This window comes from Malaclemys terrapin, chromosome 19, assembly GCF_027887155.1.
Source record: "Malaclemys terrapin pileata isolate rMalTer1 chromosome 19, rMalTer1.hap1, whole genome shotgun sequence".
Classification (NCBI taxonomy): domain Eukaryota; kingdom Metazoa; phylum Chordata; order Testudines; family Emydidae; genus Malaclemys; species Malaclemys terrapin.
In genome coordinates this window covers 17,237,257-17,251,838 of record NC_071523.1, presented here as the reverse complement: position 1 = coordinate 17,251,838, position 14,582 = coordinate 17,237,257, and the positions used below count along the sequence as shown (strand labels likewise).

General features: G+C 38.0%; 1 protein-coding gene across 4 annotated transcripts in view; it reads right to left on the bottom strand.

Moving 5' to 3' along the window:
* The window catches only part of PRKCZ (protein kinase C zeta), a 158,890-nt gene that overhangs the window by 127,945 nt on the left and 16,363 nt on the right, over positions 1-14,582 (bottom strand). For all 4 annotated transcript variants that reach the window (XM_054009539.1, XM_054009537.1, XM_054009538.1 and 1 more), the window contains 2 exons: positions 8,129-8,218; positions 6,266-6,316 (listed from right to left, as the gene is read on the bottom strand). In XM_054009539.1, the coding sequence (XP_053865514.1) occupies positions 6,266-6,316; positions 8,129-8,218 (141 nt within the window). The remainder of the gene's footprint in view (positions 1-6,265; positions 6,317-8,128; positions 8,219-14,582) is intronic.

Here is a 14,582-nt window from a genome sequence, read left to right as displayed (position 1 = left end):
CATAAAATTTCAAAAGATACTGATGCTACAGATTTGTGGAGTGAGCTTCAGGCTTTTTCAAGACGACAAACATTCCACTCCTGAAGAAGTACTGAAGTTTGTTTGTGAAAATAAACACAGAAGTTTTCCAAACATTTTTATAGCTCTATGCATTCTTTTAACTTTGCTAGTTTCCGTAGCTAGTTGGGAACGTAGCTTCTCAAAGTTAAAATTGATAAAAACATCTGTATTCAACAATGGTGCAAGGCAAGAGAGACTTGTTGGACTTGCCACAATGTCAACAGAGCATGAAATAGCTAGAAAACTGGATCTAAAAGAACTAGTGACTACATTTTCAAAACTTAAAGCAAGAAAAGTCATGTTTTAAGAGCACAGAGTGTTTTTTATTTGGAATTTTTTGTAAATACAGGTTAAAGTTCATTGAAGAGTTTTCTTATTTCTTTCTATATTGGATGTGGTGGTAATGGCAGTTATAGCTATCTCATAGAACTGGAAGGGCCCCGAAAGGTCATTGAGTCCAGCCCCCCGCCTTCACTAGCAGGACCAAGTCTGATTTTGCCCCAGATCCCTAAGTGGCCCCTTCTAGGACTGAACTCACAACCCTGGATTTAGCAGGCCAATGCTCAAACCGCTGAGCTATCCCTCCCCCCAGTTAAAGCAGGATAGCGTAATGGAGGATTTTGGATTTGTAATAATAAAAGTTATAATTAACATTTTTTATGCATTTTTATTTGAAACAAGACTGAAATATCATCTAGCTGTCGTGTACAAATCTATTCTGAAAATTTAGTCTCTCTATTTTATCTGATCTCAGAAACATTGCTTGGACAGATGGATGTGTTTGTGTTTTTAAAAAACACATAAAAAACATTAAAAGGAAAAAAGGGGCAAAATGTTCCCCAGTTTACCAAAAACCTCAGCCTAGATCTGCCCTTGGGGGTGGGGGTGCCGATTGCATGGTTCGACTAGGGCGCCAGTTGCTGGCAGCTAGTCTAGGGCCGCCCCTGCCTCCAAGACAGGGTTAGCCTGTAGGAGGAAAGCTTCAAATACTATGCTCACACTCTCATCTGTTCTTTGGACAGAAGATTTCAGTCACCTTTCACAAGCACTCAAGGGCCAAGTGAACCCTCCTCTTCCATGATCTAACGGACTCTTTGCCAGAGTAAGTGATGTGCCGTTACATATGGCAGAAGAAAAAAGGCATGAGCAGGCCAGAAGGTATTAGGTATAAGACAGTTGAGACTGCTCCAGCTCATGGACTGGAACAGCCTCTGTGAAGGTCCAGCAGCCTTTGGAGCTTGGAAGAATTCTTCTCTCTAGCATTAGCTCAGTGCCCTGCCCCACCCCCGGCTTACTCGGGCCAGGGATTGAGCAGCACCAGATTTGAATCTAAATTCATTCACAGCTCTGTTTACAACAGTAATCTCTTCAGCCTAGTCTTCTGAGTCACAACAATCTAGGAATTAAGCTTATTTAGGTCATGCTGAAAATAATTAAAAAAAAAAATCAAAGGAAAAAATGGTAGTAGGCAATTCTTCTCTGAAAAGTTAACTATGTAGAAATGGAATTTTTATTGTTCATAGGTCAATTTGCTCAGCTTACAAGCAGGGCCGGCTCCAGGGTTTTGGCCGCCCCAAGCAGCCAAAAAAAAAAAAAAAAAGCCGCGATCGCGATCTGCAGCGGCAATTCGGCGGAAGGTCCTTCGCTCCGAGCAGGAGTGGGGGACCATCCGCCGAATAGCTGGACCTGCCACCCCTCTTGCCAAGCTGGTGCCTGGAGCTGGCCCTGCTTACAAGTAAAAGTTAAGTTTTCAAGGCTGGAAAAAAAATAATGTCTGTACAACAGCTGGGAGGAGCAATTCCCAGCTCAGGTAGACACACACTTTAGATCAAGGATCGGCAACCTTTCAGAAGTGGTGTGCTAAGTCTTCATTTATTCACTCTAATTTAAGGTTCCATGTGCCAATAATACATTTTAAGAAGGTCTCTCTCTCTCTAAGTCTATATAATATAACTACACTACTGTTGTATGTAAAGTAAATACAGGTTTTTAAAATGTTTAAGAAGCTTAATTTAAAATTACATTAAAATGCAGAGCGCCCTGGACAAGTGGCCAGGACCCGGGCAGTGTGAGTGCCGCTGAAAAAAATCAGCTCACGTGCCGCCTTTGGCACGCGTGCCATAGGTTGCCTACCTCTGCTCTAGATCATGTGCTAAAAATAACACTGCGACCACAACAGCTCAGGTGGCACTTCAGGCGAGACACCGGAGTACAATCCCATGACCTCCTGCATACATATTTGGGTAGCTAGCCAGAGACCCATGATGCTGTAGTCACACTGACTTTCAGAGTGCTAGCTTGCATGAAGCGCGCACATATATGTCTATTCGAGCTGGGAATCCCACCTCACAGCTTCTGTGCAAACATACCATTAGTTTGGGATCTGAAAATCAAAATAGTACTGAAAATCAAGCTAGGTTCTTTCAGGTTCACACAACAACAAAGATTATGTAGTCAAAATTTAGTTAAATTGATGAACAGATTCCAGCTCACTCTCTAGAAAGTGACTGAATAGACACAAGGAACAGATCTATTGAGAAAGAAAGTACTATTTTTACATAGTTCTATGCAGTGTAGTTGTAACCATGTTAGTCCCAGGATATTAGAAGAACTCTGAAGAAGAGCTCTGTATGGCTCAAAAGCTTGTCTCTCTCACCAACAGAAGTTGGTCCAATGAAAGATATTACCTCACCCACCTTCTCCCTCTAATTTTTACATAGTGACTTTTCAGATCAGAATCACTTTACATTTGTTTAAAATTCTCCCCTGATGTTTCTCTCTTTGGTAACTGTCTCTTCCCCGGGTTAGTTATCATACTTTAGGGGCAAACAATCTTATTTGGGATTAGTGCTAATGTGGAATTTCTTCTTAACTCTGCTCAAAGTAATGCATTTCACATATAACCTTCATGCTGAATTTGACAACTTAGTGATCTTCTGGAACTATTAAAAACCTCAGATAAGCTCAGTAGGTTCCAGCTGATGGGCTGTACTAATGGAACCATGACTTGTCAGTACTTTACTTTCAGGGCACCTGATGGTACACAAATCAGTGGTCTATGAAAAAGGAAAGCACTTTAGAAATATCGAACTTTAAATTAATCCAGACTTTGAGTATTGGTTTTTGAGGGCTGATGAGGGGGATCTGATGCAGAAAGAGTAAAGTCACTTGCTCAAGGTTACAGAGTAGTCCAGTAGCAGAGCTAGGAATCCGCCCCAACATTCCTAAATCCCAGACCTTAGTCCATGCTGCCCTTGGCTTTTCTGTACTGAGGCTCTGAATGGATATCTTGCAAGAGATTATGAAAAAAATCATTACAGGAAAAAATTTCGGTATCACTTGAAGAGCCCTTCATGTATGTCAACTGAGAGATTTACTTATTTTGAGGTCTGTTCCAAAACCTACAGAAGCCAATAGAAGTCTTTCCACTGATTTCAGTGGACTTCAGCTCTGGCCCACAATTAGCTTCATAACTCAATTACATTCCTCCTGTTCCTTGGTTTCTTTACTATAACATCAAACTATTGGAATTAGTAGTGTTTAATTTTACACTAAAACTGAATGCTGAAATTGAGTGTCCTCTGTTTGCAGTGAACTGGATTGTTTTTTGGGTAACGTGCAGTACAAACCTCTGCATAATTCTGTAATTTCAAATGGCTCTTTATTAGAATTCTTCTATCGCAATGTATAAATACAAGGGATGTCCATTAGTTCACTAATCACATCGTTAACATCTTCCCATTTTGATCCTACCCAATACTGAAAAACATTCTTAGGTGGTGATGAAAGATCCCTGACTGAACAGTACAGACAGTCTGACTTTGCATGTTTTACCAATAATTTTATAGTAACAAACCAAACAATAAAAATCAACCATTGGCTGCTCATTCAGAGATGACTGCTTCAACTGGGGATGAATAGTCTGGGGATTGATAAGGGAAGATAGCAATACTTATCTAAATCTCTGGTGCCAAATTCTGCCCTGGTTGGTAATGGTAGAGTGCCAGAGCCATTCACCAGCTGTCTAAATCAGCAAAACAATCCATCACTGGCCCATCTGAACGCAGTCTCAAAGGCCAAGGATTGCATGGACATGGATACTAATCTGCACTCCATAAGTGATCACTACTAAAATAGTAGGCAAAGTAGCAAGGCAATGCACACAAGCTTTTACTGTCATTGCATACGCTGCACCTGCTCTATAGATAACAGATTCAGATTCCAGCAGTGTATGTAAATCTGACATCTTTCAATTTAGGAAAGAACTGCTAAACTCAGATGCCAAAATAAATAGTATTGAAATTATACAGCTTGCAGCAAGAATAGATCTTGAGCTACAAGCACATTATCTGGAGTGGTCAGATGATGATGTTTTCACCAAAGAAAAGTTCTGGCCATATTACATATTATTTTCAACAACTTGCAAATCTAAAATAGATATGACATTAAGTTAAAATTCCCATGGAATTTCAACATACTGTTCAATATGAACACACATGTAGCACTTCAAGATTAACCTTCAAGGGAAAATGTATTGAAGCCAGGCCTCATTTTCTCGCACCTCCAGCAGAGTGCATTACATGATACATTGAAAGAAGTCTGTTGACTATTTCATCAGTGAAACTGGAGAAAAACCAAACAAGAATTAAATCTCCATAGATACACAGGAGAAAAAACCCTGCACAACTAAGAAAAATATATCAGATATGATGACTTCAATATCTGGGAATGAGTGCCTTATAACTATTTAGATAGAATTCTTCTCACACAGACCATTCCACTGCATTCCGAAAAGGGACTCTAAAGACCATCTAGGAATCTGGAGGGGTTTTCTTTTACATTTAAAAAGTGATTTAGGTTTTCTGAAACCTAAGGAAAGTGTCTAAAAGAAAATTATTTTTTAGTACCACCAGAAATGTACAAAACACATCCTATGTATAACAATTAAACTTGAAGGGAGAGATTTTTCCGTATTGTAACTTTCCCAAAGTTTCTTATTCTGATTGACAGAACCTTATTGTTGTAATTCAGATAGAACAAATAAAGACAACAACCATCCAAATATCTGACTTTTACAAGTCCGTCTTTGATCCACTATAGCTCAACAATTAACTAAGAAATCTAAAACAAATGCTGCTATTTTATTGACTCTACCTTGCTCCATTTTCTACAGCCCAACAGAAAGTAAGACTAGATCAAGATGGTTTAAAAAAAACAGGCCCATTTTTAAAACCCTGTATTTATATATGGGAGAACAGAATTGTCCACTTTATCTTAATTATATTCAATTGGCAAAAAGTATCACATTCATGCAAAAAAGCATGGCAGTGCAGTGCATAAATCATAATATGCTTTATATTACTAGACTGTGAAGCAAGCGAGTCAAAATAGCATCATTTTACTTTCCCAAAAGTTTTCATTACTTGACTTATTCTGTCAATAAACTTTTACAAAACAAATGTTTAGGAATATTCTTCTCTAATGTATTAGTTATCTACAATGGTGGTAATTAGAGTCAACATTCACCAATAGTTAATTCACACTGGTACCTGAGAAACAGCATTATGTGTGTATACTTAAAAAAAATAATTGCAGCACCTTAGATAAAGATTTGAAAGATTACAACTATCCTGTAAATTTTTAATTGAAGATAGCTCTGCTTGCTACCCTCCATTCATACAGTCTTGTTCATACAACACATTTGGTATTTATCAGCAGCACACACACATCCATAAAATATTTCTGAAAAATAATCTATTCAGAATCAATCCCTGCTATCAAAGCTATAAACCTTGCACTTATAGATAAGACTGGTAATTATAGGTCAACGTTTCAGTCAGTTGTAATTGCCTTTAGATTTTGATGATGCAAAGTTTGACTGCAAACAGGAGTGCCAACTGTACCAGTATGTCAGTCTATCTGATTGTTAAATCACTTTGTTAAAAACTCAGTAAATACAACCATGTCAGTTACTGGAAACCAGTATTAACTCTAGTTAGCATTAAAATGCCACCAGATGCTTGCTCCATCTTTTTTATATTCTAAACAGTACTTACACAGGAAAAGGTAAACATGTAACTAATTATATATCGTAAGCTATTTCAAGTAAGCAAACATTCTTACACATATAAATCAAAAATTAAAAAAAACAAAACAAAAACACAGTAAGATGAAGAGCAAAGCCAAAAGACATTATAGTACTTACTGTCTTCTCCTGGACATGGCATGCCTGGTTTCTCTGGAATGCTGGGGAAAACTAAAACAAAAACAGACAACACTTATTACTGAAGTAATAAATTACTTTATCTAAAATAAACAATTTCTGGAAGGTTTGGTATTGATTTTTTTCAATTCTGTTCTGAGAAACAACAGGTTAAGCCAGCTGCTTACTATGCCACGATCATAGAATCAACTACTCTAGCAACGACACAGTACACTGTACATAGGGCCTGACTTAAAGCCCACTGAAGTCAGTGGAAAGTCTCCCATTGACTTCAATGGACTTTGAATCAGATCCCTACACAGCATCTTTCATTTACAGATAGCAAAGAAATACATAAACATGAATTAATCTATTCAACACCCTTATGAGAAGATGAAGTAGTATTATCCCTGTTTTACAGTTTGAACAGAGACACAAACTGAAGTGATATGTCCCAGGTTGAACAGGAAGCCTGTAGGAGAGCTAGAAACAAAACCCAGATTTCTCAGCTTCCAGCACTGTGCTTTCACCATTGCTCCAAGGTCCTCTTGACTACAAAGACAACCACGAGGCACATACTTAAAAACCCTAAAAGAGAGGAGGAAGATAATATTGCTGACATGAGACTCCTGAAAAAACTGAACATAGAAAAATACATGGCTTACAGAAGAATGTACCAATAAAAATCAGTTTATAATAATTTGTTGCATTATTTATTTACATAATATATTTGCATTACGCATTTACATAAAGTGTAGATCTACTTGAAAAATTCAAGTTGTCAAAAGCTTCTATAGTTGGTTCTTAAAATGGAAGCAGAAGTATTTTATTAAAAATACAAGTTGAAATAGAGGCCTAATAGCAAATGGTAATTTTGCCTAGATAAATAGTCTATAATATATTGCTTTGTTGTTATCTTTAATGTGACTGAACTGAACCCTTTGTACTGGTATCTTCCTCTCCAGCAAGCTTGTAAACAAATATTTCATGTTATGAAGACACAAACATCAGCAATGCAAACTTCCTAATCAAGAAACAAACTAACTTGCCCAAATACACTTTAAAAAAGTATCATGAAGCATACTACTCAAGCGGACCCCCTAAACCTGTAATCAGATCCACACAGACTCCTGCACCTGTACAGAATCCCTCCTGCTTCCATGCGGTTCCACAGAGGATAGGGAAACATCTGTGCAGATCTAATTGCAGGTCTGCAGAGCTAAGAAGCAAATTCAGAAATAAAACAACCAGTTAAATCCCTCTAAGTTCAAAAACCTACAAGGTATTCCAACCCAGACCTGTTTCTCTCATAAATGAATGGCTATATGTTTTTAAAAATTTAGATTTTAAAAAGTAATGAATGATTGATTGGTTGATTTTTAATTTCAGTGACAGCCATTCAATTTTAACATTGTCTTAACTGCTGAGGTGGTTTCAAGTGAGTTATTTTCAGTTTATCACATTCACTGAATTTAGAAAGAGCAGATTATGGCATATTTAATTATTAAGCAGCCATCACCTTCATTGCTCTTTTATTTTTCCCCTCCATCAGTAGTTAGTTCATCATTATAGGTTTAGCAGGATTCCAAAAGAATGTATTTTTATATGACAGCAGGAATCACATTTGTAGCTACATTAGTTATATTACAAACTTACAAAGGATACCAGCCAACATGACTCAGAACATAAAACGACTGCAAGAGTGGCTTAGAAGAAGTCAGCCCAAAGAATATTTAATTTAACACATGTCCATGCTCCATACAGTGTTGAAGCTCAGCGAGTATTTATATTGAACAGGGCTTCTGAACTGCTTTATTCCTCCTCACAAGAAATTTAGTTATGGTTCTAAAATTACAGAGTACTTGCCATGAATAATGAGCCCTTCATCTCTATGATGACAATACAAACGGAAGGCTTCTTCCAGTTCCATCTGAGATGAGATAGTACATGGATCACCTAGCAAGGGGAACAAAGAAATATGCAACCAAATTTATGACTATGGTATATGAAGTTTAGGATTTAAACTAATTAGTTGAGAAAATTCAAGCAAAATTATCATATTATCCTAATAATTTTCTTAAGACCAAACAAAATACAGTAACATGAAACTTGTTTTTTTCTTCTTTTTACTTTACATTTTTAACCAAACTGAAAAGATTAAAGACAAAAACATAAAAGAGTTATGACGTAGTTCTCTAAGGTTGGTACATGTGACAGAAAATTAATTTAAGTAAGCTGACTAATATCCCCAGAGCTGGAGATGGGATCCAGGGACCGGGTTCATTATATCTGAAGGTTCGTTATTACGAAGGGCATTATGACGAGGGCGTATTGTAGTAAATATTAATATTATGGTAGCATCCAAAAGCCAAAATTAGGGCAGGGTACCACTTGTGCTAGACACTGAACAAGCATAGAGAGGTAATCCCTACCCAAAGTGCTTACAATCTAAAGACAGACAGACAAAGGGTAGAGAAGGGGAATACATATGTGGATACAGTTAAGAATTGGCACAATTACTTACTGTATTTGGGGGGGGGGAACTGAATTTTTTGTAATTAGGATTAGAGATAGGGAATAGAAAAAGGAAAAAAGAAGAAGAGTCACACCTGCTTGGCCATGATCAGCAGACTGGATGTTGCAGGCATCACAACAGAAGAGTGTCTTATGGAACAATTTAAGGGAGGTTAAGGTAGTGACTGTTCAGCTTCTAGGAGGGAGTTTTTCTGTGCATAAAGAAGCTGTGTGATGGATAGTGAAGGCTGGGAATGCTGACATGCATGACAAAGCAAAAGCAAGAGTCCACTTTAAGAAAGGTTACTAGATCAGGCAGGCAGTTAAAGGAGCTTTAAAAGGGAAAGTCAAGAAGCCATTTAAAGTTCTCTGACCTTCTCTACCAATCCAATTAGGAAAGAATGAAATATTAATGTCAAGGAGTGGTGGGAGGGAATCTGACAAAATTATAGGAATTACAGTGTATGGAAGAATGGGTCCGAATACTAGACCCAGCCCAAACTTGCACCAGTAGCCACGAAGTAGATACTTAGCTCTAAACTGAGACAACTTGCAAGTGGTCAAGGATTTGTTACACTATATATCAGTACCCCGAAAATATTTCAAGGCATGAATGTCCTTACATTGAGATTAACAAATGGAGAAGTAAGAGAGAAAGGTCGGAGAGGAAATATACCTCAATCAGGGTAAGTTAGTCGACAATTGGATGAAAAATACCGCCTTTTTTTTTTTTTTTTTTTAAGAATTTTACATCATACAAAAAAAGCTAATTAAAACAGCTGAGGATGCAAATAATACCTACAAGTTAACCAATCTTCACAACCACGCTACAAAATCTTTTCCATATTAAGATGACCAAAGATTTTTTTTAAAAACTTCCAAAGACTACTTTTTAACAGCATAGGACTCCATGATACTGAACTCTCAGAACCAGATATTAGTCCAAGTCCTGATACAGGACTTCAGAGAACCACAGGTTTGTCCATCTGACTTGTAGTATTAGATCATGTAGTTCATCTCACTGCAAAACTAGGATTATTCCTCACTGCAAGTTCTTTAGTATTTTGTATTTCAATATTTTTAGTATTTTGTCTTGTCTAGGTTAAAAGTCCCGAGCAATAAGGCTAGAATCAACCACATGGATGCACTTTTGCCCAAGAGCTAGTAGTTTAATTGATTCACTGACATGTACAAACACAATATAAAGATAGCACAGAAAGCAATACATCATGAATTATATTGCAGGTCAGTCATCCATGCAGCTCGTACGTGTGGGACTTTAGGGTGAATATTTATTCAGTTTTAAGTTTGGGGATTTCGTCAAAAACAGACCACCACACAAAATCCACTTTATTTGGCTCAAAGGTAGGTTTTCATAGAATCATACAAATGTAGGGCTGGGACGGACATCAAGAGGTCATCAAGGCCAGCTCTGAGGCAGAACCAAGTAAACCTAGACCATCCAACCCATTCTCAGAAACCTCCAATGATGGAGATTCCACAACCTTCCTTGGAAGTCTATTTCAGAGTTTAACTACCCATATAGATTGAAAGTTTTTCTGAATATCTAACTTCAATCTCCCTTGCTGCAGATTAAGTCTTATTTCTTGACCTACCCTCAGTGGACGTTGAGAATAATTGATCACCATCCTCTTCATAACAACCATTAACATATTTGAAGACTTATCAAGTCCCCCCTCAGTTTTTTTTGTCTCAAGAATAAACATGCCCAGTTTTTGTAATCTTTCCTCATAAGTCTGGTTTTCTAAATCTTTTATCATTGGTTATTCTCTTCTTGAATTTTTCAATTTCACCAAAACTGTCCTAAAGTGTAGTGCCCAGAACTGGACACAGTACTGCAGCTGAGGCCTCACCAACACTGAGTAGAGTGGGACAATCACCTCCCATCTTTTACACTTCTGTTAATACACCGCAGAATGATATTACCTTTTTTTGCAACAGCATCACATTGCTGAATCTCTTTCAATTTGTGATTCACTATTACCCCAGACCCTTTTCAGCAGTACTACCACCTAGCCAATTATTCCCCATTTTCTAGTGGGCATTTGTTTTTTTTCCTTCCTAAGTGAAGTATTTTGCACTTGTCTTTACTGAATTTCATCTAATTAATTTCAGACCAATTCTCCAATTTGTCAAGTTCAATTTGAATACTAATCCTGTCCTCCAAAATGCTTGCAATCCCTCCCAGATTGGTGTCATCTGGAAATTTTATAAGTGTACACATCCACTCGATTATCCATGTCATTAGTGAAAATATTGACCAGTATCAGTTCCAGAAGTGACCCATGTGGTGCGCCACTAGATACATTCCCCAGTTTGTCAGTGAACTCTTTGAGTAGTTTTGCTAGAGGCAAAACTCATTATCCACTAAGTCACCAAGCAATTCTCTGTTTACCTTACTTTAGAAGAGCATCAGTCAGAGGCATTTAAATTGTATTTACATTTTTGTTACATGTACAAACCAGTATGCAAAAGTACGATAGCTAATATAATCTGTGAAGACTGAGGCAGCCAAAACAGCAGGCTGGCTGAATCTAAGAGGAAAGGGTTTATAACTTGGAAGCAGACATTTGAAATGAGATTTGTAATATGATTGAGATACAAATTCAACTCAAGATTACAAGAGGAATATGCTCATTAGTACAGCACCTGAAATAGTAGAAAACCATGCTCTTTTAAATCAAAGTAAACCTCAAAACAAAACAAAAAAAAACAAAAAACAAAAACAAAAAACCACCAAACATATGAGACAGAAATAAACACTGTCACCATATATATCCATCCCTTCTTAGGGTCCACCAAAACAAAAAATGCAGGAGTTACATCCTCCTCTAATTAAAAGGATCCTTCTTTTTATTAGTAATTAAAATGTCCAAATAGTTGGGTGTAGAGTACATTATTCTCTATACACCTCTCCTGATTAAACTGTTTCATATTAGAGATTCATATTTACTGAAGTGAAATTGAGGGCAGGGGAAACAAATCAGTGTAGCTGGCTCCAGCTTCTTCAGGATTAGGAATGGAAAGAAAAAATGAGATTAATCTGAAAATTTTTCACTACATCCACTTTTTTTTTTTTTAATTATAAAAAACAAAAAGGAACTTTTTTGACTTTAGGATGCCCTTCTCCATAGTAGCAGAATTTGAAAATCTCACTCTGCTACGGTCCACAGTGAATTTTTCCTGGCAAATGGAAAGATAGAACCACTGATTACTGCAGAAATTAAGGTCCTTTTTTTAAAAAAAAGTTTCTAGCTCTTGGGATTACAAGGATAATCTTTAAAATGTGAACAAATATAACGAAGTTTGCCTGCAGTTCTAATGACCCTGCCACAATTAAAAGTTTGGCGAGCAGAAAAAGTCAACAAGATATCACAGTTACATGGCAGCTATTCAGAAACCAGTGGGCAGAGAAGCTGTCAAGAATTATAGCTACGTTATGTTGCTGGTGCTGTGGAAGGCTGTGAGCTGCAGTGAAGGGAGACACTGAAGTTACTCACAAGAGAAGAGAACAAAAATGGAGAGTGAGGGAAGCACAGGGGAGCAGGAATATCTATAATCACCCCTACTCAGGATGGATTTGATTTAAATCACGTTGATTTAAATCACTAGTCAGGAAGACTTGATTTAATCATGGGGTGGGCATGGGGGTTTCTGGCAGGGGAGTGAGGAGGTGAGTGGCAGGTGGGAGGAGACGAGCGGTGGGTAGGGGACTGAGGAGGGACACAGCAAGCCAGCGGTGGCTAAGGGGTGAGGAGGTGGGACCGAGCGGGGAGGAGGCAGGACCTGGAGAGAGTGGGGGCAGAGTGTGGGTGAACTGGGGGCAGGGCCGACACCCCTGTGGAGTGTCCTCTTTTTTGAATGTTCAAATATGGTAACCCTAGAGAATGGTATGGTAGATCTCAAATCAATGAAGGCTACACTCAGAAAGACCTCAAGACTTCTGGAATATGCTGCTCAAAGTGTTTCACTTTTGTTTCTACTGCCTGTCCCTCCCTTCTCACATTTATCTCCAGATTTTTCTCCTTGTCCAGATCTATTCCGCCCCCAACAATCTTCTATTCATTGAACTTTTTGAAACTTTGCACTTTTAAAGAGAAGTAAGGGATTGACTCTGTGTACACAAATTTGCAGAGGGACAAAGGGTTGAGATCTGTTATTTCTCACCTCTATATGTTATTTATTTATTTAAAACCATTTTTGCTGTTAACAAGCATGTTATCTCTGGAGACACAAAACCACAATTTGAGAACTGCAAAACTAAGCATCTCTGATGGTAACTTCTAGACTGAGCACTGAATCTCATTGGGTAGAGAGAAAGATTAACCTAAATAATCTATACAGAAGCCCCTGGAACCTAGTAAGATTGGGTCCCCAATCCAAGACTATTGGAACTCATTTACAAAAAACTTTTCTTAAACATTACATGAATATATTGTCTCATACTATAGAATTAGAATTTATAACCCCTATTCCATGATGAGATATCTTTGAGCTCGTGTATCTTAAATAAAGCTATATTTAGATACGTTTTTTCCCTCAAAAAGCATAACAAAATATGATTTAAATAAAAAATGATTTTTTTTAAATCATTGATTTTTATCCAGCCTGCCCCTACTCACAGCAACCAGGAGGTTGTAGGTGAGTTAAAGTTGTAGACTCCAGAGCACTGTCCCACCTTACAGAGGAGGGAGGAGAGGGAACAGACCACACTACACCAACATCCTTCTTCACAGTCACTGAGATAAAAAAGAAGGAACGTCTTTCCTCACTTCCAGCAACTTGAGGAGGAAGAGGAGTGTCAGAAGAGTTTTACATTTGTCAGACAATTATTAGCCCATGGCAGATATGAAAGCTGTAGTTCCAAGAAAGATCCAGGGAAAGCACCCTCATGTTCCTAGCAGCTATCCCAGGGGTGGGCAAACTAAGGCCTGCAGGCCATATCTGGCCTGCGGGACCATCCTGCCTGGCCCCCGAGCTCCTGGCCTGGGAGTCAGGGAACAGAGAGAAGGGGTGGTTGGATGGGGCAAGGGTCCCGGTGGGGCCTTTAGGGTGAATTCCCAATCCCCATCTCTCTAGCTATAAGGGGATGTGTACCCTTTCATCTAGTAGATGCCTTATCTACTTTTTCAAGCACTGTACACTAGCACTTTTTTCCTAAGTGCTAGACAGACAGCTTACTACACTTTCCCTCCCACACCAGGAGAGGTCACTTTTGGCTCTATCAACCTTGAAAACGTCCCTTGAAAATAGCACTCAAGTAGATTAAAGCATTCAGTTCACATAAAATGTGCACCTTGCTCACACCATAGTTAAACGCCATAATGTGTAATGTCAGTGTGACTCAGTAACAGTACTGTCTCTTTTAGTAAAGTGTTCCTTTAAAGGAAGCCAACATCAATCCATCTACTAGTCCTTCAATGGGATACATTAGACCAATACTACAATCAAGGTTGCATCCAATGACTTACAGAAATAGTAAGGTGGCTGCCAGGTAGAATAATCAACAGAAAAAGGAAAATATGTATCACTGCTATAGTTCTTGTCATATGTTCTGTGCAAAACATCAAAAATCGTAAGTGGCAAAAACATTTAGTTTTTCCATAATGCAGCTGTATCATCACCTTGAAAGCAAGCAAACACACTCATTCCAAAGATGAATCAGGACTAGAAGTAAAATTTTCAGCAGCATCTATCTGACTCAAATTGTATTTAAAGTCAAATAGGACTTATACATTTTTGAAAAATGTTACTTCGCATGCATGCCAAAGAATAGCGTAAAGAA